The 25,178-nt window shown below is 45.3% G+C and overlaps 1 protein-coding gene across 1 annotated transcript in view; it reads right to left on the bottom strand.

Annotated features, from left to right (window-relative positions):
* Positions 1–17,724, bottom strand: part of LOC124043553 (protein capicua homolog) — a 34,675-nt gene extending 16,951 nt beyond the window's left edge. The window contains 7 exon segments of the mRNA XM_046362250.1: positions 731–913; positions 1,405–1,504; positions 4,146–4,314; positions 4,827–4,958; positions 9,924–10,597; positions 10,599–13,908; positions 17,543–17,724. Of these exon segments, the coding sequence (XP_046218206.1) occupies positions 731–913; positions 1,405–1,504; positions 4,146–4,314; positions 4,827–4,958; positions 9,924–10,597; positions 10,599–13,663 (4,323 nt within the window). The 5' untranslated portion in view covers positions 13,664–13,908; positions 17,543–17,724.
* Positions 17,725–25,178: the final 7,454 nt, after the last annotated feature.

Here is a 25,178-nt window from a genome sequence, read left to right as displayed (position 1 = left end):
AGTCCATCTGTGGTAAATTCAATTGATTGGACATGATTTGGAAAGGCACACACCTGTCTATATAAGGTCCCACAGTTGACAGCGCATGTCAGAGGAAAAAACTAACCATGAGGTCGAAGGAATTGTCCGTAGAGATCCGAGACAGGACTGTGTCGAAGCACAGACTGGGGAAGGGTACCAAAACATTTCAGCAGCATTGAAGGTCCCCAGGAACACAGCGGCTTCCATTAAGCACACAGCCAAGACAATGCAGGAGTGGCTTCAGGACAAGTCTCTGAATGTCCTTGAGTGGCCCAGCCAGAGACTGGACTTGAACCAGATCTAACATCTCTGGAGAGACCTGAAAATAGCTGTGCAGTGACACTCCCCATCCAACCTGACAGAGCTTGAGAGGATCTGCAGAGAGGAATGGGAGAAACTCCCCAAATACAGGTGTGCCAAGCTTGTAGCGTCATACCCAAGAAGACTCAAGGCTGTAATTGCTTCCAGAGGTGCTTCAACAAAGTACTGAGTAAAGGGTCTGAATATGTACATGTGATATATCTGTTTTTATTTTTAATACATTTGTAAAAGTTTCTAAAAACCTGATTTTGCTTCGTCATTATGGGGTATTGTGTGTAGATTGATGAGGATTTTTAAAATTTAGAATAAGGCTGTAACGTAACAAAATGTGGAAAAAGTCAAGGGGTCGGAATACTTTCTGAATGCACTATACATCATTGGTATGTACCTGAAAGGCGAGGTCGTGGTACTTCTGCTTCTCTTGTGGCCCCAGGGCGTACCACCACTCGCCCAGGATCTTGCTGACCGTGCGGTTGTCCTGGTTGGGGTGCCTCTGGTGCACGAGCGCCCGGTGACGCTTGCTAAAGATCATGAACGCGTTCATTGGCCGCCGAATGTGGTCCTTTTCCCTCTAAGACACAGAGAGAGAGAGAGAGAGAGAGAGAGAGAGAGAGAGAGAGAGAGAGAGAGAGAGAGAGAGAGAGAGAAATAATTATGAGGAAGGATCAGTAACCATACCAGCAGCCTCGTCCTTGATCAGTGTTTGCGATAATTGTTTGCATCGCAATAATCGTTTGCAGGACGACTAACACATTAATTGCATTGCTTTTGTAATATCTAGAGAGAGAGGTAAGAGGGTACATGGAAGCAATGAGCCACAAGGAGTAGTTCGAATTTGACCCTAACCACTGATACAGGGTCAGATATTCTTTATCCCCCTAATGGTAAGATTGACATTGGGGGTCATGTAATCTGATCCTTGATCTGTAGATAACGGCAATTTCAAGTTTGAGCTAATGGCACACAGAGAGAGGGACACATTCTGTATGTGAGTGAGAGATATTGGACTGAGAGACAGAGCTAATAAAATAAAAACCAGAGACAGTCAAGCAGAGAGCTCACCTTTCTGTCTCCATCTTTTGGAAGAGCACTGAGGGACTGAGTCCGCCTCTTCATAGTGCCTGTAGACGGGGCAGGATCATTTGCTACACCCGGAAAGAACCTGCCAATCAGAAACTCAATGTGAATATGGTCTGGCAATCAGAAACTCAATGTGAATATGGCCTGCCAATCAGAAACAATTTTGAATATGGCCTGCCAATCAGAAACTTGATGTGAATATCAAATCAAATCAAATCAAATCAAATTTATTTATATAGCCCTTCGTACATCAGCTGATATCTCAAAGTGCTGTACAGAAACCCAGCCTAAAACCCCAAACAGCAAACAATGCAGGTGTAAAAGCACAGTGGCTAGGAAAAACTCCCTAGAAAGGCCAAAACCTAGGAAGAAACCTAGAGAGGAACCGGGCTATGTGGGGTGGCCAGTCCTCTTCTGGCTGTGCCGGGTAGAGATTATAACAGAAAATGACCAAGATGTTCAAATGTTCATAAATGACCAGCATGGTCAAATAATAATAAGGCAGAACAGTTGAAACTGGAGCAGCAGCACAGTCAGGTGGACTGGGGACAGCAAGGAGCCATCATGTCAGGTAGTCCTGGGGCACGGTCCTAGGGCTCAGGTCCTCCGAGAGAGAGAAAGAAAGAGAGAATTAGAGAGAGCATATGTGGGGTGGCCAGTCCTCTTCTGGCTGTGCCGGGTGGAGATTATAACAGAACGTGGCCAAGATGTTCAAATGTTCATAAATGACCAGCATGGTTGAATAATAGTAAGGCAGAACAGTTGAAACTGGAGCAGGAGCATGGCCAGGTGGACTGGGGACAGCAAGGAGTCCTCATGTCAGGTAGTCCTGGGACATGGTCCTAGGGCCCAGGCCAGTTGAAACTGGAGCAGCAGCATGGCCAGGTGGCCTGCCAATCAGAAATGTAATGTGAATATGGTCTGCCAATCAGAAACTCAATGTGAATATGGCCTGCAAATCAGATACTTAATGTGAATATGGCCTGCCAATCAGAAATGTAATGTGAATATGGTCTGCCAATCAGAACCTCAATGTGAATATGGCCTGCCAATCAGAAACTAATTTGAAAATGGCCTGCCAATCAGAAACGTAATGTGAATATGGCCTGCCAATCAGAAACGTAATGTGAATATGGCCTGCCAATCAGAAACTTAATGTGAATATGGCCTGCCAATCAGAAACGTAATGTGAATATGGCCTGCCAATCAGAAACTTAATGTGAATATGGCCTGCCAATCAGAAACTTAATGTGAATATGGCCTGCCAATCAGAAACTTAATGTGAATATGGCCTGCCAATCAGAAACTTAATGTGAATATGGCCTGCCAATCAGAAACTTAATGTGAATATGGCCTGCCAATCAGAAACTTAATGTGAATATGGCCTGCCAATCAGAAACTTAATGTGAATATGGCCTGCCAATCAGAAACTTAATGTGAATATGGCCTGCCAATCAGAAACTTAATGTGAATATGGCCTGCCAATCAGAAACTTAATGTGAATATGGCCTGCCAATCAGAAACTTAATGTGAATATGGCCTGCCAATCAGAAACTTAATGTGAATATGGCCTGCCAATCAGAAACTCAATGTGAATATGGCCTGCCAATCAGAAACTTAATGTGAATATGGCCTGCCAATCAGAAACTTAATGTGAATATGGCCTGCCAATCAGAAACTTAATGTGAATATGGCCTGCCAATGAGAAAAACATAATGTGTTAATGTGTAGGAGAACCAGAAAAAAGGGCAGATTTTCTAATCTTTTTCAATTCTGTGCTAATAGGCTATTTCTTCAAGAGAATATGCCCTTAGTAACATACCACGATTAAGAATTGTTAAATTAAACAGCCACCACTAACATTGAGTGGCTGTTGCCAACATACTGACTCAACTCCAGCCACTTTAATAATGGAAATTGATGTAAAAAATGTATCACTAGCCACTTTAAACAATGCCACGTAATATAATGTTAACATACCCTACATTACTCATCTCATATGTATATACTGTACTCTATATCATCTACTGCATCTTTATGTAATACATGTATCACTAGCCACTTTAAACTATGCCACTTTGTTTACATACCCTACATTACTCATCTCATATGTATATACTGTACTCGATACCATCTACTGCATCTTGCCTATGCCGTTCTGTACCATCATTAATTCATATATCTTTATGTACATATTCTTTATCCCTTTACACTTGTGTGTATAAGGTAGTAGTTGGTTAGATTACTCGTTGGTTATTACTGCATTGTCGGAACTAGAAGCACAAGCATTTCGCTACACTCGCATTAACATCTGCTAACCATGTGTATGTGACTAATACAATTTGATTTGATTTGAATTGTTGAGTGGGGCAAAAAGCTTTATCCTTCTTCATCACTTAATTTCTAAGCCCATTTGGGGGTTTAAAGTGGTACATTCTACTGTATACAAACACAGCTATAACATTTGCTCTATGTAGGTCTCTCCATCAAACTAAATTTATTCAACAATCAATGAAGCTAGAGCAATTGAAAGAGAACCGGTCTTTCCTGGTTCCTAAGGCAACGCAAACCTTTGTGAAAGACTATTCTAGAAAGCCCTAGGGGAGCATTCAAATATTATAGACAACATTATTTCCTTTTACATCCCACTTGTAGTGTGTCACCTGCAATACAACAGATGACACACTTTCGAACGACCATTAAACAACCTAGAAAAAACGTACGGGTCATCTGCATCGCTCTCCGTCTCGCTGTCGGCTCCGCCTCTTTCTGCTCTTTCAGCTTGGGGGTTGTTGTCATTGGAGGAGGGCGGTGGGCGGGATGGAGACCCTGGTCCTGCATCTGGTGGGCCCATCCGTCCGTCACTCACTAGGGCCACCCCACAACGAGGCTCTGACCAAGAGAGAGGGGAGTTAGTTGGTGGATCCTGGTTGGTTGTCATCCGTCATCTATGACTGGTTGGTAATTATCACTCTGCTCTGTGTCGTGGCACCTACCTTCCGCACCATGCATTATTCCCAGAGAACACATAGCTCCTTGTTGATTATCCCTTACATTAAGTAGATAAAATGGTTTCAGAGAGAAATTATGATTCTTGGACTAAATAATAAACTCAATGTAATCCATGTAATTAAATATCAATGTAATTGCAAAAAACAGGCAGGTCACCAACATAAAAGTTTTTCGTATTTGTACTGTGAGTTATTTATTTTAGTTCAGTTATTCAACAGTTATTTATTTATGAAGTGATGCAGCAAATAGTGAAAGATGCAATGCGGTATACTGTACACTTTTCCCCATAAATATCATTACAATATAAGTAAGTACAACACATATGAGTTGTGTATGCAACCTGGTCAGAATAGGCCTATTTATTTCAACACAAGTGTTGATCAAATCCTCACCGTTGCTCTGATTGACAAGCTGTTGGCCATCAGTGGGCTGGGCAGCCGCACTCGATTGGCTGGGCTCCAGGAAAGGGACCAATGAATGCCAAGGAAACACTGGCACTGACCGGGGCTCCACATTGGTCCATACTGTGGGAGGAAAAGGCGGATTCGGGAGGAAAATAATATGAATAGTTGGTGATTTAAAAAAAACAAACAACTCAAATAGTGAGGGTTAACTGCAGTGGTTCCCAAATTGTCTTTGTGCCATGACGGCGTGTCCACACTGCCATGCGAATTCTCTTGTGACCCTTAAGAAAAACAAAATATTTCCTGTTAGAGCCCAGTCTTTAGTCATGTCCATCTCAGCCCCATTGGGAAGTGACCCACCATGTCGGAATGAACACTGGTTAACAGTCATGCAGCCAAATGGAATACTAATATACAGGGTCTTATTTGAAAAGGAACATAGGTCTTGGTTAGTATATAATATGCTTCAATTGATTAAGATATTTCTCCAAGTACATAGAGAACAAATTATATTTTACAATGACAACCTAGTTGGTCAAGAACAACATATACTGTACTTACAGTATATGAGGTTTCACACATTGCAACTTCTTTTACGATTTTTGAGTCACGTTGAGATTGTTCCCCTGACATTTTCAAGTGACCCCTGAGTGTCCACACCACTAAGGATCTATCATGGTCCACACACACCAACACAGTCCTGAATAGGGCACGACAATGCCTCTTCCCCCTCAGGAGGCTGAAAAGATTTGGAAAAGATCTACAGCTGCACCATTGAGAGCATCTTGACTGGTTGCATCACCGCTTGGTATGGCAACTGCTTGGCATCCGACCACAAGATGCTACAGAGGGTAGTGCGTACGTCCCAGTACATCACTGGGGCCGAGCTCTCTGCCATCAAGGACCTCTATACCAGGCGGTGTCAGAGGAAGGACCTGAAAATGATCAAAGAGTCCAGCCACCCAAGTCATAGACTGTTCTCTCTGCTACTGCATGGCAAGCGGTACCAATGCACCAAGTCTGTAACCAACAGGACCCCGAAGAGCTTCTACCCCTAAGCCATAAGGCTGCTAAATACAGTAGTTGGTTAAAAAGTTAACCAAATAGCTACCTGGACTCTCTGCATTGACATACATTTTTGGACAAACTTTTCTGACTCATCACATATGCTGTTGCTGCTATTATTATCGGTCACTTTATTCCTAGTTCTATGTACATACAGTATCTACCTCAATTACCTCGTACCTCTACACATCGACTAGGTACTGGTACCTAATTAAATGTCTACAAAGCACAGACATCTCTGGGTCGCTCCTCTTTTCAGTTCGCTGCAAGCTAGCGACTGGAACGGGCTGCAACAAACACTCAAACAGGACAGTTTTATCTCCATCTCTTCATTCAATGGCTCAGTCATGGACACTCTCACTGACAGTTGTGGCTGATTCGCGTGATGTATTGTTGTCTCTACCTTCTTTCCCTTTGTGCTGTTGTCTGTGCCCAATAATGTTTGTTACCACCTTTTATGCTGCTACGATGTTGTGTTGCTACCATGTTGTTGTTATGTTGTGTTGCTACCATGCTATGCTGTCATGTGTAGCAGCTTTGCTATGTTGTCGTCTCAGGTAGGCCGTCATTGTAAATAAGAATTTGTTCTTAACTGAGTTGCCTAGTTAAATAAAGGTTAAATAAAATTAAAATAAAACCCTGTGTATAAAGCCAAGTTATCGTTTGCTCCTTGAGTATTTATTACTACTCATGATGCACTATTGTTAAGTGACTGTCCCACTGGATGTCATAAGGTGAATGCACCAATTTGTAAGTCGCTCTGGATAAGAGCGTCTGCTAAATGACTTAAATGTAATGTAAATGTAAATGTAAATGTAAATGTAAATGTAAATGTAATGTTACTACGTGTTTTACTTTTCTATTATTTCTCTATTTTCTTTCCCTCTGCATTGTTGGGAAGGACCCGTAAGTAAACATTTCACTGTTAAGTCCACACCTGTTGTTTATGAAGCACGTGACAAATAACATGCCATTTGACTCGATGTCGGTCAGGTGAGAATACTGTACACGAGGAAGGATGAATGAGTTGTGTTTACAAGAGAGAGGGGTTTCTTCTCAGAAGTGTTTGAAGTGGTTAACTTGCAAGCCCTCCTCAGATAATCTCATGACACGCGCGAGGGTCACGGGGGGGAGCATGTCATTTCATACACACACGTTGAGACTACTGGTCTAGACGGGTTAGCTCTGAACTCTGGGGTCTGTTCAATGAGAGAGTATTACATTGAAAATACTAACTGGTGTCTATGGGGTTTTAGATTCTAGACGAAAGTTAGGAGCGGAAGCATAGGGGCGAATCCTAACTTCCATTTAATCTACATGTTCACTTAATCTCCCATTGACTTCAATGGGACTAAGTGAACATTTGAAGTGGAAGTTAGGATTCGCCCCCATAGAGAATAACTGATAGAAACGCAGAGAGAAGCACGATCCAACAAGCAGAGAGAGTTCTAAGTTTAACTGCACTAATTCCATAGAGAGACAAAGTATCCATGACAACACTGCAATATGATTACTTCTTTCAGTTCAGTGGGATAAAAAGAAACACTGGACTTGCCCTTGGTGCTTTGCCCGAGGTTGTGTGTTGTCTGCTATATTGAGCGCTGTGTGTGTGTGACTGTGTGTGTGACTGTGTGTGTGTGTGTGTGTGTGTGTGTGTGTGTGTGTGTGTGTGTGTGTGTGTGTGTGTGTGTGTGTGTGTGTGTGTGTGTGTGTGTGTGTGTGTGTGTGTGTGTGTGTGTGTGTGTGTGTGTGTGTGTGTGTGTGTGTGTGTGTGTGTGTGTGAGACTGGGTGACTGGGTGACTGTGTGTGTGTGTGTGTGTGTGTGTGTGTGTGTGTGTGTGTGTGTGTGTGTGTGTGTGTGTGTGTGTGTGTGTGTGTGTGTGTGTGTGTGTGTGTGTGTGTGTGTGTGTGTGTGTGTGTGTGTGTGTGTGTGTGTGTGTGTGAGAGACTGGGTGACTGTGTGTGTGTGTGTGTGTGTGTGTGTGTGTGTGTGTGTGTGTGTGTGTGTGTGTGTGTGTGTGTGTGTGTGTGTGTGTGTGTGTGTGTGTGTGTGTGTGTGTGTGTGTGTGTGTGTGTGTGTGTGTGTGTGTGTGTGTGTGTGTGTGTGTGTGTGTGCATTTGTCAGCAGCCTTGCATGTCTAGACACGTTCCTTTTAAGAGTTTAACTGAAACTGCTCGCAGACCAACACCCTGTATCACCCACTCGTTGACATCCCCCCTCCCACCCCACCCTACACCAAACCACACACCACACACATTCTGAAAGACATAACAGGCCAACATTATATTTAGCTGCCTACTACGTAATGCCTGACAGAGCATTCTTGCGGCCATGTTGCAAAAGTACAAATGTACATTTCTTGTCACTGAAGTCACTCATTTTCACACATTGGTAACTGCCAAAATAAAGGAAACACTTGAGTAAATGAGAGTTCTTGGCGGCTCTGTTACGATGTGGGGGTGCATTTTCCTGGCATGGTTTAGATCCACACAACCCCGTAGACAGCAAGGTAAACGCCAGTAATTACACAGCCTTTCTGTGGTCACATTCAATCTGTGGTGAATTATTTCTACCATCCCTCCAATAATAACTCTCCCCATTTCCCTTATCACTGATGTATGTTACTATGATGTCTATATATCCCTAACCCCTATACACCTCTATATAATAACCCCTATACACCTCTATATAATAACCCCTATACACCTCTATATACTAACCCCTATACACCTATATATACTAACCCCTATACACCTCTATATACTAACCCCTATACACCTCTATATACTAACCCCTATACACCTCTATATACTAACCCCTATACACCTCTATATACTAACCTCTATACACCTCTATATACTAACCCCTATACACCTCTATATACTAACCCCTATACACCTCTATATACTAACCTCTATACACCTCTATATACTAACCCCTATACACCTCTATATACTAACCCCTATACACCTCTATATACTAACCCCTATAAACCTCTATATACTAATCCCTATACACCTCTATATACTAACCCATATAGACCCCTATATACTTATCCCTATATACTAACCCCTATACACCTCTATATACTAAAGTTGCTAGCTAGCATTAAACTTATCTTATAAAAAACAATCAATCTTCACATAATCATTTGTCAACACAATAGAAAATCTTTGGAGGGAGTTGAAAGTACATGTTGCCCAGCAACAGCCCCAAAACATCACTGCTCTAGAGGAGATCTGCATGGAGGAATGGGCCAAAATACCAGAAACTGTGTGAAAACCTTGTGAAGACTTACAGAAAACATTTGACCTCTGTCATTGCCAACAAAGGGTATATAACAAAGTATTGAGATAAACTTTTGTTATTGACCAAATACTTATTTTCCACCATAATTTGCAAATAAATTCATTAAAAATCCTACAATGTAATTTTCTGGATTTTTTTTGTCTGTCATAGTTGAAGTGTACCTATGATGAAAATTACAGGCCTCTCTCATCTTTTTAAGTGGGAGAACTTGCACAATTGGTGGCTGACTAAATACTTTTTTCCCCACTGTATATTGTATAAATATATATATATTATATAAATTGTCCGATTAATCGGTATAGGCTTTTTTTGGTCCTCCAATAAATCGGTATCAGCGTTGAAAAATCATAATCGGTCGACCTCTAATACTAACACCTATATACTAACCCCTATATACTAAATCCTATACTTAAGCAATAAGGCACGAGGGGGTGTGGTATATGGCTAATATTCCGCGGATAAGGGCTGTTCTTTCGCACGACGAAAGTGCCTGAATGCAGCCATTAGCCGTGGTATATTGGCCATATACCACATATAAACTGGTTACCAACGTAATCAGAGCAGTAGAAATAAATATTTTGTCATACCTGTGGTATACCGTCTGATATACCACAGCTGTCAGCCAATCAGCATTCAGGGCATGAACCACTCAGTTTATAAACCCCTTTATATTAACTCCTATATACCCCTATAATGATTGTGGTGTTACCTGTCCCGGGCCGTCCCATGATGATGTCCTTGCGGGGTGCAGGTTGAGGGGACTCGGCTGGTAGGATGAGGGGCAGCAGGGCAGTGGGTGAGGGGTGGCAGGCTACCGGCTGGGGCAGTGTCCCTCCAATGGCGTCCTGATGCCCTCCAGACTTCCTCTCCCACTCCCTACCGCCTGATCCAGAGCTAGAGAGGGCGGAGCCAGTAGAGGACATTGAGGCGGAGCCACCACTGGGGGCTGGGCTGGAGTGGACAGGGCGTCCCGTGACGGCTGGGGTCAGGGACTGGGAGGAGGTTACAAGGACCAGGGTGGAGGCGGGGTTTCGCATGAGGACCGCTCCATTGGTGACGGCGCCGTTGATGGGCACGGGTGCTTGGAGGCCGGTGGCAAGATGCAGGGGCTGGCTGTGGTCTCTTGAGGAGCAGCCCCCTCCTCCCCTCCTCCCTAAGGGTCCCTCTGTAAACTTGGCCAGGGGGACGTCGGGGTTCCTCACGATGACGGGGGAGTCTCGCAGGGGCACGATGCGGCGGGGGCTGGGGTCCTGGGGCAGTGGGGAGGGAGGGGTGGGGGACACCAGCATGGGCGGAGGGGTGGAGGCAGCGGAGGACGGGGGTCGGCTAGTGGCGCTCCAGGGCCGGGGGAAGGAGAGCGAGGAGGGGGTGGTGGGCTGGCTCTGAGGGGAAAGCACCCTGAAGGCGGCTGGCCGGAGCCCTATAGTCTCCCCCTAGTTGCTGGTCGGGGAGGGGCAGTGGCGGAGGAAGGGCATCCAGTTTCCGCTTGCTGGGGCTCATAGGCACGGTGAAGGTGAGGTTGGTCTGGAAGGTGGGTACGATGCCCGACAGGTGATGCTCGCGCTCCGAGCCCGGCGTGCTCATCTTAGTCCCGCTCAGATGGCGGTGGCGGCGAGGGGTGAGAGAAGGCGGGGCCGTGATGGGGCTGAAGGTGGCCGGGCGGAAGCTGAGGAGCGGGGATGGAGAGGGCGACGGCGTGGGCGAGAAGGGCGATTGGTTGGAGATAGGAGAGAAGGAGGGCGTGCCCGAGCGGGAGCTGCCCAGAGACACCAGCATGGTGGCCGCCTCGCACTCATCAAAGTCGAAGTGTGATAGGTCCTGGGGCAGGAATGAGGGCAGGACCATGCGGGGGCGTGAATCCCCTCCCCTACTGCTCGCTTCGCTGCTGTCTCGCGACGTGTTGTCCCAGTCGAACTCCGAACTGGTCCGGCCACCACCCAGCCTCAGGTCTGACGGGGTTAGGGTGCCCGTACTGCTGGCCCCGCCACGGTCTCTGCCCCCTCCGCTGGCCTCCATCTCTTTAGTTCTCATGGAGAGATGACGCGAGCAGTAGCCTCTTCTCTGGGACTCCTTAGAGCAGCCCTCTCTGGAGCACAGCCTCCTCCACTGCTTGCCGTTGAACTTCTTGCGGATGCCCGTGGGGGTACACACCACGTCGCCCTTCTTGTACTTCTGCTGGGCCACCGTGAGAGGGGTGCGGGAGCGCGACGAGGACGCCAAACCCGAGCCTCCACCCCCTCCAGATGCACCGTGGGAGTTGGTGTTTGACGAGGGTGGCTTATCCAGGGAGCCGCGGGAGGACGAGGAGGGCAGTGGGAGCTGAGTGGTGGCGATGATGGCCGCCCCCGCTGACAGGGCTCCCGACTCCAGGCCCATTAGCACTGTGGGGGAGGCAGGGGGGTGGGGGTTGAGGGCCAAGTGGGGGCCCACCAGCGGGGTGCCTCCGAGGCCCCGGACCACGGACAGGTGGGGGCTGAGGTAGCCCGGGGGCGGCTTGGAGAGTATGTGCCTGTGTTGGGACACCGCCAGGGCCTTGGCCGCACCTCCCGCCGCCCCCATGGGCACCATGCTGAAGTGGGACACCTCTATGTCCTCCTCTGGGGTCAGGGGCATGAAGTGGTGATGCTGCTTGGCCCTCTCTCGGTTATCTCTCTCTTGTTTCCTCTGGAGCTCCCGCTCTCTCTCCACCAGGTCCTTCTCTCGCTCCCAGTCTCTTCCGGGCACCAGACTCAGCACCGAGGCAGGGGTGACGGGGGAGCTGACAGTGGAGGAAGACGAGGAGGCGGGGGCCGTTCCAGGGTATGAAAGCCTCCCCAACACAGACCCAGCCACAGCTGCGCTGAGCCCCATCCCATGGCTGAGGAAACACAGCTCTGGCTCCACTTCTATTTCTTCCCTGTCCTCTCTTTCTCTCTCCCTCTCTCTCCCCCTCTCGGCAGCAGCATCGCCCTCCTCTCGCCCCCCTCCGGAGGGTCCCAGGTCCAGGTCCCAGGGGGGCACCAGCAGGCGGAGGCTCTGACGGGACACCCACACAGCGGTCGGAGTGCCCACCCTGCCATCCCCCTCCTCATCCCCTGGGGGCGCTCTGTCCTCTAACAACACTCTATAGGGGTAGGACACAGCCGGGTGGGAGTCCACCTGGGTGACCAGGCCCTCTCGGTACCATTGGCGCTGGGCCTCTGTGGTGCCGCCGTCCTCGTTGCCTCCGAAGGGCACGCACACAGGGGTGCCGATGGGCACGGCCTGGGAGCCGGGCGGCGGGGCGTCCATGATGATGTCCACGGGCCCCTGGGGGCCCTCGCGAAACGGGTAGCGGTACAGCTCCTTCTCGCCGTTCAGCTGCACCTCCAGGCTGCCGTGCTCGCCGCTCACCCGCCGCACCACACCCGCTCGGAACACCGAGTCCATGCTCTCCCTCCCCACTCCCCTTCCATTCTCCTCTTCCCACTTTCCAGTTCTCCTCCTAGCCTGTCTGGCTAGCACCCGCTGGTTCTTTAGACCTTTTGCCAGGGCGTCGGCTAGCGCGTCCGACAGGCTCTGTGGGGTCGGAGTGCGTGGGGTGCCACGTTGCACCAGGTCCAGTGTGTGTGTTTCGGTGTTGGGGTTGGTGTGGGGAAAGTTGGGGCGGCGTAGATCGCTCACGTCAGGGTCGTGTTCGCTGGCTGTGTCTGTAGAGGAGCAGCGGACAGGGCTGGGGGAGATTTCTCTGCCTCCCTCTGGGCCTCTCCTGTCTCTGTCCCCTGTGGGAGGGGGTCCAGGTGTGTTGTCCCTGTCCTGTGGTGGAGCTTTAGTGGTAATGTAGTCCTCCAGTGGTCTCCTGGTCTGACTGTTGATGTCAGTAAGCAAACCGCCCTCACTCGCCGTCGACCCGGGCCCCGAAGATAAGCCCGACGACTGACTACCGGTGTTACTACCACAGTGAGCACTACTGCTGTTCAGTGGGGGCGTGCCGGGGTTGCCATGGTATCCGTGGTTGCTGGCGGCAGCAGCTGCAGCAGCACAGTGCTCAGAGGTGTACTTCTTCTTGGGGACGCGGGCCTTGAAGGTGGCTGTCTTGCGGTTGGATGAGGGGTTGGGGCTGTTGGCAGCACTGGCGGCGCTGCTGCTGCTGTCTGTGCTGTGGGCGCTCATCGACTTGACACTCCCCGGGCGGGAGTCCTCTGACTTCCCAGGGAGGGACCCTGCTGCTGCGGCCGCTGTCTCTGGGAGCTGGGGCCCCTCTCTGTGGACCTCCCTCTCTGGCGTGGCCCTAGCCGTAAGTGTCATCGACTCTTCCTGAGAAGACTCTGAGTGAGATGAGGTTTGGGGTGGGGTCTGACTTTTAGGGGATTGGTCTCTGTTCTCGTCCGAGTCTCTTTTCTCCCCACTGTCCACCGCCCCGCGTCTCTTCCCACCTTTGGCCCGGGTCGACGGGGGCGAGCGCCTTCCTTGCTTTTTAATCGGCTTCATCTCTGCATTGGCGTTTGCTTTACGATTTACAGTGGCTTACTTTTCCAGAGACCAGATTCTCAGTTCCTCTCGCCTCCCTCTATTTCCCTGCTCTTCCAGCCCCTCTTGCTCTCCTCCCTCTATTTCCCTGCTCGTCCAGCCCCTCTTGCTCTCCTCCCTCTATTTCCCTGCTCTTCCAGCTCCTCTCTTTCTCATCCCGCCCTTTCCTCTTTCTGTCTCCAGCTCTTTCCACCTTATTCCAGATCCTGAAACACAGCAGAACATAAAGAGGACTGGATTATTCATGTGATAAATGCATTGTGACATTATAAAAAGCCCATTCACCAGAAAATGGCTGAGGTGGGGTGAAGTTGCTGTCAAAGTAAAAAGGACCGTTTAAAAAAAATGATTTCAATTATAGGCCTATTCCATAAAACCATGTATTTTTTGTCCTTTGGTAATACATTCATTATTGAATGATATATCACCCAACACAATAAGTAATGGGTATTACTATTTTATTACAAACATTAGGAAAACCTGCTATTTCCATTACATAGACTGACCAGGTGAAAGCTATGATCCCTTATTGGTCACTTGTTAAATCCACTTCAATCATATCTCCCGAGTGGCGCAGCGGTCTAAGGCACTGCATCTCAGTGCTAGAGGCATCACTACAGACCCTGGTTAGATCCCGGGCTGTATCACAACCGGTCGTTATTGGGAGTCCCATAGAGCGGCGCACAATTGGCCCAGCGTTGTCCGGGTTAGGGGAGGGTTTGACCTCGGTAGGCCATCATTGTAAAATAAGAATTTGTTCTTCACTGACTTGTCTTATTAAATAAAGGTTGAATAAAATAACTAAATAAATCATCTGTGTATATTAAGGGAAGGAGACTGGGTTAAAGAAGGATTGTAAAAGCCTTGAGACAATTTAAACAATGATGTGTAATGTGTGCCATTCAGAGGGTGAACAGGCAAGACAAAAAAATATAAGTGCCTTTGAACAGGGTATGGTAGTAGATGCCAGGCGCACCTGTTTGAGTGTGTCAAGAACTGCAACGCTACTGGGTTTCCCTTGTGTATCAAGAATGGTCCACCGCCCAAAGGACATCCAGCCAACTGTGGGAAGTATTGGAGTCAACATGGGCCAGCATCCCGGTGGAACGCTTTTGACACTTTGTCGAGTCCATGCCCAGACGAATTGAGGCGGTTCTGATGGCAAAAGTGGGTTGCAACTCAAAATGAAGAAGGTGTTCCTAATGTTTTGTATACTCAGTGTACAATGCGTACATTACATAATGTAGCTTATATTATATATAATTATACACCTAACACTGTGTGAATACACATTAAACCATAATGAAGCAATCTTATATAATGTGTAAAGTAATATAACAATATAGCATAGCAGAATAGCGGCAGGCACATTTGGAAGTGTGTCTGGACGAGCACTTCCAAATGAGTCTGCACCCCCACACACACGCGCTGGTTTCTTGGCTAAGGCAGTGGAGGTGGGGGAATTCCTTCTTGTTCACTCGCATTTCTCTCATTCTCTCTCTCTCTCTTACTCAAGCGTTCTTTTCCCCTCTCTCTCACTCGTTCTCGGTGGTGACCTTTATCTATTTCATAGCCGAACCAATCCGCCCCTACAATCCACACTTCCTGTCATGGACCATTACCTAACTTCCTGCTACGTTATTACCCTGTCTCTTTAGCCCTCTCTTTCTCCTTAGATTTCATACCAACCACTCATTTAGAGGCATTTTCCACTGCCAGGGAAAACATCCATGTCGTGGAATGCTGACCTATGTGGATGAAAGAAACTATCTGAAAACCAACAGTTTTGGTTTGGGTTTTCCATTGAAACAGGCAGCGTCAAGTGTTGTAGGCCTATCTTTCTTACATCATGGGTTGTTTCTTCCAGTACACAGTTCCCATCGGCCTCAGTTTCAGACAACACCACAAAGTGATTCAACAAAAAGCCTAATCATCTTATAGTGCACGACCAAATACAAACATCAAAGTCGAGACCAAATTATTTAGCAGAGTATCAGTTTTGCTTTAATCACATGGGATTTAATGCTACATGTCATGGTATGTTTGAGACATATACAACATGGCTGGGAGAAATGATGACATTTATTGAATATTAGGTTGTTACAATGTCATGTACGTCCAGGCATTTGGAGCTCTACAGAACTCCAGGGCATCTACTTGTAATAAGAAACTACAGACCTGTGTTGTTGTGACCACACAGCATGTAAACTGCCGTTTGATAATACACACAGTTACAACCCAGTATCTGTGTTATGCAAATTATATTCAGGAGACTTGAGATTGCATTCAAAGAACTGTCATCGTAAAATAATTTGTTGGAAGGGTGCACATTGTTTATTCAAAAGTGCATTATGCACACCAGCAAGTGTGTGGGTGTGTCATAATGATAACTTTGAGAGAAGGCACAATGGCATTTCCATTGTAAATGTAGGAGCCTTATCCATTTGTCAATATTGCATTCATGTTCAATCTGGTGTTGATTCAATGTTCAATAAATGTTGCCATATCAACGCTGTATAACCCAAGCATTGCCATTTGTCACCATTGGAGAACTTGTTGTAATGTCCTATTAGAGCATTATGAAAATCCATATTAGCATAACATCCCATTGGGCACAGACGTCAATTCAACCGCTATTCCACGTTGGTTCAACATCATTTCATTGAAATGACGAGAAAGCAACGTTAATTTAACCAGTGCGTGCCCAGTGGGATGAATTTATACCTCGACAGCTTCGATGCATAAATATATAACTATAAAACTATGATAACTGGTGGAGAATATGGACCTATAGTGCAACTACCGGCTAATGTACACATGTCACGTACTTAAAGTAGACTTAGGCTGAATGTAGATTTTTATTTTATTTTTTAAACTACAAGCCTAAACTGAAGTACTGTAAAATGCAAACGATTGCAAGAATGTGGTCACTGTTAGTTTTGCTGAATAGTACCGTGCTGTTTATGTGTGAAGCACTCTTATTGGTCGTAGTGCTTTGCGATTACTATCAGTTTACTACACAACAGGGCCGGGAAGTCCAGTGACGCAGGCCAAACAACACAAGGCCGCTTAGAAAAAAATATTATTCTTGCAACATTTACACGTGATATTAAAAACGTAAAGGCCCATTATTCCGATATATGGTGTTGTGGAACAAAGTATAACGGGGTGTTACAAACAGACAGCAAGTAGGCGTCCTTAAATCAAACAATATGTAATTACATCGCGCGACAGAAACCAAAGTAATTATGTGGTAAATTCATTCGTGTGACAATTGCTGTGAAATGTTGACGATAATGGATGCAACTTAGTAACACATTTCCCGACGAGTGCAAACTGCAACATTGTACATTAAGTTACAATAAAAAGTAACATTTGTGGACACAACGTAGAAACGAGGCCCACAAGCCCAGACGAAGGACAGATGGAAATATACATTTTGTATGACGAATAGTAGCCTATGGAGGGATAATAATGCTAAAAACTCTATGTCTGTGATTCAGATTGACTTCCAAGGTTTTGCCTTCAATCGCAACGGAAGAAAAACACTTCTAGGAAGTCTCACTCTTATAACGACAGTTATGGCGTTGAATATTTTCTGGGAGAAAAGTTTTAGGCTGACAATCCACCCTACTGTTCGGTACACCCTTTTCAATGAAGTGTGGCATCCAATCCTCTCTTTGCTTCTCTCCGCAGTGTATTATACAAGCTAGGAAAATTATATTTCATTAGTAGTTACAAAGGGTGCTTACTATAGACAACGTCTACAACGTAACATCTCGATAAAGCAAAACAGGCTACTGCAGTGCTGCAGAAGAAAGATTTGTAGGTTTTACTCACCACAATATTATTTTCAATGCAGATATTTATCGAGTCAGTAACAAAATTGATAGTTGGCCAAAAGTCGGAAATCCAGGGTTGACAATTAACGGACTGTCATATTATCTTTCGTCTGTAAAGCAACTTAAAGGAGGTAAAACTACTGTTCGGTACATTCTACACTACAGTCGCAAAATGGTGAATGAAGCCCAAACCCTTGACAACTAGTCCATGTAGCCAATCAGAGGACACATTTGAGTACAGTAGCCAGTAGATTTCATGGATCCAAGGAGCTACATGGCAGTGTCTAAATTTGATTGACACCGTGTTTAGTCGAATCGTGCTGTTGGAAAACACCAAACAGCTGTTTAAGGACAGGGCTGCGGCATCCAATAGCTCTTTAGGGGAGGTCTGCTGACAGGGAGTAGGCAGTCGAATGGAAGAAAAATAACGCCTCGCCAATCCACAGACGCATGCAGCGGCACTGACAGCGGCGGTAATGGTCCTATAAAAATTGTCATTTAGGATTTGATGTTCTTTAACCGCTCGCTTTTGCAGTTGTGGTAATGTAAGGACATTGTTACAAAATTATATTTAACCTGTAGTTTAACCTGTACATGGCGAGTATGAAAGAGGAGGCAAATTAAGTTCAACCAGCAACTAAATGGGGAGGGTAAAGTTAATGGGATAGAAAAAGTTTAGAGCTGTTTATTTGCGCTGATCGATGCGCTTAAGCAAGTAACATAGAAAACCTAGACATTATGAATGACCATTTCTGTTATTTAATTCGAATATAAGTATTTGTATCTATTGTTATTTTTCTGTTGTATACTTTTAATATTTCTTTCTTGTCCTCTATATTAGCCAGTCTAGCCAACCACTGCGCTATATAGACTTATCGTTGACGTCAGCCCGCGCTTTGTCCCGCCTCCCTATCAAACCTGATAGACTTTAAAGCTAACGTCACCAAATCAATCTACGATTGGCCAAATGATAGAGGGTCTCTAGGCCAATGACCAAGTGCTGTGATGAGGTCATCATGCTTGTTGCCATCAGCTGAGCCAAACAGGAAGGGTCCAGAGTAAATTTGACTAAACCTAGTGGTCCTTCTGTAGCTCAGTTGGTAGAGCATGGCGCTTGTAACGCCAGGGTAGTGGGTTCGATTCCCGGGACCACCCATACGTAGAATGTATGCACACATGACTGTAAGTCGCTTTGGATAAAAGCGTCCGCTAAATGGCATATATTATTATATATTACTAAGGATTACTGTTCCTAAGGGAATTACCCATATATATTCCTCTATAGGCAATCCTCAGTTAAACATTTCACAATGTTTGTATGGATTGGTTTGTAGCAGTGCACCACACTGTGCATCGTCAGCCTGCATGTACAAATGGTGAGCGGACTGGTCTTGGTCAACACTATAGTTCTGCTTTCTGTGGCATTGCAGTGTGTTTGTCACGCATGTACCATGTAGTTATAACATGCTAGGGCGTTACGGAACCTTTGCGTGTGGAAGTAAACACAGACACACACACATGCATGCAGACACACGGATTTGCAAGCCTGTTCCACACCCTGATGGGTAAAGCACTGCAGTCTCTCAGCAGTCTGCATTCATTTACCCCATCGACGCATATCATCAGAAATGTAAGACAACAGAATATGAGAGAAGGAACTTCGAGAAATTATTTCGTAAACCAATGATATAGACATAGAAAGTTTGAGAGATGCAAACACCATACAGAATTTCTCATTTTTGGAAGGGCTTGTTGAGTAATCCGGTAACATTTTATTTAAAGCCTGCAGGTATAATAAAATCAAATACAATTGTACTAGTCACATACACATATTTAGTCATTGGAATTAAGGAAAAATAAATATTAGGATGAGCAATGTCAGATTGGCATTAACTAAAATACAGTAAAATACAGTATATACATATGAAAATACTAAAGCAGTATGTCAACATTATTAAACTGACCAGTGATTCCATGTCTATGTACACAGGGCAGCAGCCACTACGGTGCAGGGTTGAGTAACTGGGTGGTAGCCGGCTAGTAATGGCTAGTCTGATGGCCTTGAGATAGAAGCTGTTTTTCAGTCTCTTGGTCCCAGCTTTGATGCACCTGTACTGACGTCGCCTTCTGTATGATAGAGGGGTGAACAGGTCGTGGCTCGGGTGGTTGATGTCCTTCATGCTCTTTTTGGCCTACCTGTGACCTTATGGTTTTTAACTCGGTATAAACTATTTTTAATGTCTTGCAATAAGGAGTATATTATTTCATATCTCTGTCAACATTTCAACTAATTAAAAATGGCTAGTATTTAGTCAAAATCTATATGGGATGATTATAAGACATTACAACAGGGCTATAGGTGCTCATGACAAGTCTTACAATGCATTCTAACTGCATCATAACCCATTACACCTAATTCTGCAATCCTGTTCTTATCTCTTAGCCCTTTTAGGAGCATGACAAATAGTTCATGTAGGATAGCAGAAATCCTATATCCACATTACATAAACGCATGGCTTTGTGGGAAAGTTTAATCCCACTGTGACCCTGCCTCACTGAGGTTATCTGCATGGACACGGAAGAGAGATACCATACAGTAAACATGCACTAACATGCAACACTGTTACTGTGAGCAGAGTTCAAATGGTGAGTCTTACCAGGCTAGAAAAGCAGCTCACCCATTCATGACACATTGGTAATGAATCCCAATTACAGAGATCTGGCTCATATGCTGTCCAGGCCAATCTCTTTCCCTAAACACACACACACACACGCATGTTCTCGCACAAACACGCACACAAAGTAACTCTTGGGCTTTGAGTTTCTGCTGAGTTCCTGTTTACAAAAGGGGCCTGATGCAGTCTGTCTTTAATTGGTTACAGGGACCCTGGATTAAAATTACTTTAACTGGAAACAGTACATTGAACATACTTTGTACTCCAAGAGTTGGCTTATCTTGGGTCCATGTAACCAGTCACTTATGTTCAGAAAATGATTATAATGGAGGTAGCTTCGAAACTAGCAGAGAACAATATGTGATGTAAACCAATGTAAACAAAGGCAAGGACAAATGTACACTTTTGTCACATCCTGACCATAGAGAGTCGTTATTTTCTATGGTGGAGTAGGTCAGGACTGACTGGGGGGTTAGTCTAGTTTATTATTTCTATGTGGGGTTCTAGTTTTGTTTTCTATGTTGGTGATTTTGTATGGTTCCCAATTAGAGGCAGCTGTTAATCGTTGTCTCTAATTGGGGATCATATTTAGGTAGCTTTTTTCCACCTGTGTTTTGGTGGGATATTGTTTATGTGTAGTTGCATGTTAGGACTCCATTGTCGTGACGTTTCGTTTAGTCTTCATTGTTTTGTTGTGTGGTTCACTTATTTCTAATAAAAGATGTGGGACCCAGATCACGCTGCACGTTGGTCCGAGTATGCTTCCAACGATCGTGGCAACTATGTAACCCATAATGCAATAGGCTGGAGTTCTATAGATGGATACCATCTGAAGCCTATAAACCTGCATGAAGCAGACAATGCCCAAGGTTCTATTGGTAGAACGATATTTTACAGCACATGAAGTTGCATATTTACTACAGAATGTTAATTGCACTGTAATAACCTATGAATAACTATTTGTTTCTACTACTTATCAATACATTATGTAGTTTTGTTTTATAAATGTTCTGAAATAAAACTAAACTGAACAAAAATGTGAATGCAACATGCAACAATCTCAGAGATTATACTGAGTTACAGTTCATATAAAGAAATCAGTCAATTGATATAAATTAATTAGGCCCTAATCTATGGATTTCACATGACTGCGAACGCAGATATGCATCCGTTGGTCACAGATACCTTAAAAAAATAGGTAGGGGCGTGGATCAGAAAACCAGTCAGTTTCTGGTGTGACCATTGTTTGCTTCATGAAGCGAGACATCTCCTTCGCATAGAGTTGATCAGCCTGGTTCCTTTCTAGGTTTCTTCCTAGGTTTTGGCCTTTCTAGGGAGTTTTCCCTAGCCACCGTGCTTCTACGCCTGCATTGCTTGCTGTTTGGAGTTTTAGGCTGGGTTTCTGTACATCACTTTGAGATATAAACTGATGTAAGAAGGGTTATATAAATACATTTGATTTGTTGATTGTTGTCTGTGGGATGTTGTCCCTCCTCTTCAATGACTGTGCGAAGTTGCTGGATATCGGCGGGAACTGGAACACGCTGTATAACACGTCAATCCATAGGATCCCAAACTTCCTCAATGGGTGACATGTCTGGTGAGTATGCAGGCCATTGAGGAATTGGGACATTTTCAGCTTCCAGGAAATGTGTACAGATCCCTGCGACATGGGGCCTTGCATTATCATGCTGAAACATGAGGTGATGGCGGCGGATGAATGACACGACAATGGGCTTCAGGATCTCGTCATGCTATCTCTGCGCATGCAATTGTGTTCATGGTCCATAAGCTTATGCCTGCCCATACCATAGCCCCACCGCCACCATGGGGAACTCTGTTCACAACATTGACATCAGCAAACCGCTAACCCACACAACGCCATCTGCCCAGTACAGTTTAAACCAGGATTCATCTGTGAAGAGCACACTTCTCCAGTGTGCATTGAAGATGAGCATTTGCCCACTAAAGTCGATTTCGTTGCCGAACTGCAGTCAGGTCAGGACCCTGGTGAGGATGATGAGTTGAGCTTTCCCTGAGACGGTTTCTGACAGTTTTTGGAAATATTATTTGGTTGTGCAAACCCAGTTTCATCAGCTGTCCGGGTGGCTGGTCTCAGACGATCCCGCAGGTGAAGAAGCCAGATGTGGAGGTCTTGGGCTGTCATGGTTGCACGTGGTCTGCGGTTCTGAGGCCAGTAGGACGTACTGCCAAATTATCTAAAACAACATTGGTAGATCATGGTAGAGAAACAAACATTCAATTCTCTGGCAACAGTTCTGGTGGACATTCCTGCAGTATGCATGCTCCCTCAAAACTTGAGACATCTGTCGCATTGTGTTGTGTGACAAAACTGCAGATTTTAGAGTGGCCTTTTATCATCCCAGCACAGGGTGCACCTATGTAATGATCATGCTGTTTAATCAGCTTCTTGATATGCCACATCTGTCAAGGTGTATTATCTTGGAAAATGAGAAATGCTCACTAACAGGGATGTTAACCAATTTGTGCACAATAATTTTGAGAAATAATATTTTTGTGCGTATGGAAAATCAGCTCATGATACATGGGACCAACACTTTATATGTTGCATTTATATTTTTGTTCATTGTAGTTCCCTCAATCACAGAGAAGTTCTGTCAAATAAATCAAATCACAAAAGCAACATTAATGTATTTGCTATCCCCACTAGCTGACACACAACATTCTCTGTCTGTGTTGAGTTAGTGAGAGCATAAAAGAGTCGGTACTACGGCAAGACACACAATGAAGGATAATTAGCCTTGTTCTTTGGGGCCCAGCCTCCATCTCTTCTCAAGACTTGGACCTCAGCCCTCGCCCCAGGCCCAAGCAACATCTCTCCCAGCGGGTAGCTTAAAGTGCCCTGTCAATCAACCTTTGTGGGAAGCACCCCCCCCCCTGCTCTAATGAGGTGGCAGTCAGAGTGGTGACGTCTCACTGGGGACGAGCTCATTCTGAAATTGCACATTCTGAAATTACTACCTATCGGCAGCACCATGCAGATGCTGCCGACAGGTCGGGTAGGCTGTTTGGGGTGTTTATCCGACTGTATTTAGGACTGCGCTGACACCACAGAGCTGGCTGACAGGCTGTGTGAAGGAAAAGCTTCTGGAAGGCTGGCTGGACCAGCACGGGAGAGTTGAACATGGTTCAGTGTGTTCCTGTTGCACTCTTTCACCAAGTTGTAAAAGGTAGCAGAACAGAAACGGTCTACTCTTTAGTTGACTGATATAGCTGGAAAAAACGAAACAAGTGTTTATTCGTAGTGCTGAGCTAGTATAGTAACTGACATGTGACGTTAGCTAATGTTTTATCCCTTCTCGACTGAGGTGAATGAATAAGCTACGCTAGCTAGTAGCTACCACAGCCAGGTCAGCTCCAGCTTCTAGTTATCTGTCAGATAGCGAGGTGGCTGTTATTACTATCTAACAGCAGTTGCTGACCAAAAGTTGGCTTACATTAGCTATTATTTTTGCCTCTATCGAACTCTACCTGAATCAAACGATTCAACTATCAGCCAAACGATTGAAGATTGATATTCTGACTTTTTTTCACTGCAATGTGAGTTGTATTAGTCAAATAAAATGAAATGTTATTGGTCACATGCACATACACATGCTTAGCAGATGTTAATGCGAGTGTAGCGAAATGCTTGTGCTTCTAGTTCCTACCGTGCAGTAATATCTAATTAGTAATCTAACAATTTCACAACAACTACCTTATACACATAAGTGTAATGGAATTAATAAGAATATGTACATATAAATATATGGATTTTTTTTATTTAACCTTTATTTAACCAGGTAGGCAAGTTGAGAACAAGTTCTCATTTACAATTGCGACCTGGCAATGAGTGATGGCCGATTATATAACGTGGCATTGTTTAAAGTGACTAGTGATACATTTACTACATCCCATTTTTAATTATTAAGTGTCTGGAGATTTGAGTCAGTATGTTGGCAGCAGCCACTCAATGTTAGTGATGGCTGTTTAATAGTCTGATGGCCTTGAGATAGAAGCTGTTTTTCAGTCTCTTGGTCCCAGCTTTGATGCACCTGTACTGACCTTGCCTTCTGGATGATAGCGGGGTGAACAGGCAGTTGCTCAGGTGGTTGTTGTCCTTGATGATCTTTTTGGCCTTCCTGTGACATTGGTGTAGGTGTCCTGGAGGGCAGGTAGTTTGCCCCCGGTGATGCGTTGTGCAGACCTCACTACCCTTTGGAGAGCCTTACGGTTGTGGGCGGAGCAGTTTCCATATCAGGCGGTGATACGGCGGTATCAGGCGGTAAAAGTTTGTGAGTGTTTTTGGTGACAAGCCAAATTTCTTCAGCCTCCTGAGGTTGAAGAGGTACTGTGGCGCCTTCTTCACCATGTGGTCTGTGTGGATGGACCATTTCAGTTTGTCTGTGATGTGCAAGCCGAGGAACCAGAAGAGCGCTCCGTCTGCCCTCTCTACGGTGCCATTGATTTGGGTCGCCAACTGGGATCCGATCCAATGTCCTGTGTGGTGGTCCAAACAGAGGATCCGCTTCGGGAAAGTCCTATTCCTGGTCGTGATGTTGGTATGTTGAGTTTGCTCTAATATCCAATAGTTCTTCCCGGCTGTATGTAATAAGACTTAAGATTTCCTGGGGTAACAGTGGAAGAAATAATACATTAAAAAAACTAAATACTGCATAGTTTCCTAAGAACGTGAAGCGAGGCGACAATCTTTGTCGGCGCCATCACATATGGCAATATAACTTTATTGATCTGTCAGTTTCCCTAGCGAATTTCCCACTTTTCACACAGACAGTCAGTAATAAACATCTCTAACTTTACAGGCTTCACTGTCATGGTGCACATTAGATCCTTATATGGAATACTGCATGACAAAAGGAGTCTGTATTGAAAACATGCCCACATCAGGGGAGATCCTTATATGGGCAATCTCTAGCT

This window comes from Oncorhynchus gorbuscha, linkage group LG09 (assembly GCF_021184085.1).
Source record: "Oncorhynchus gorbuscha isolate QuinsamMale2020 ecotype Even-year linkage group LG09, OgorEven_v1.0, whole genome shotgun sequence".
NCBI classification, from domain to species: domain Eukaryota; kingdom Metazoa; phylum Chordata; class Actinopteri; order Salmoniformes; family Salmonidae; genus Oncorhynchus; species Oncorhynchus gorbuscha.
This window is presented reverse-complemented; position numbering and strand designations above follow the sequence as displayed.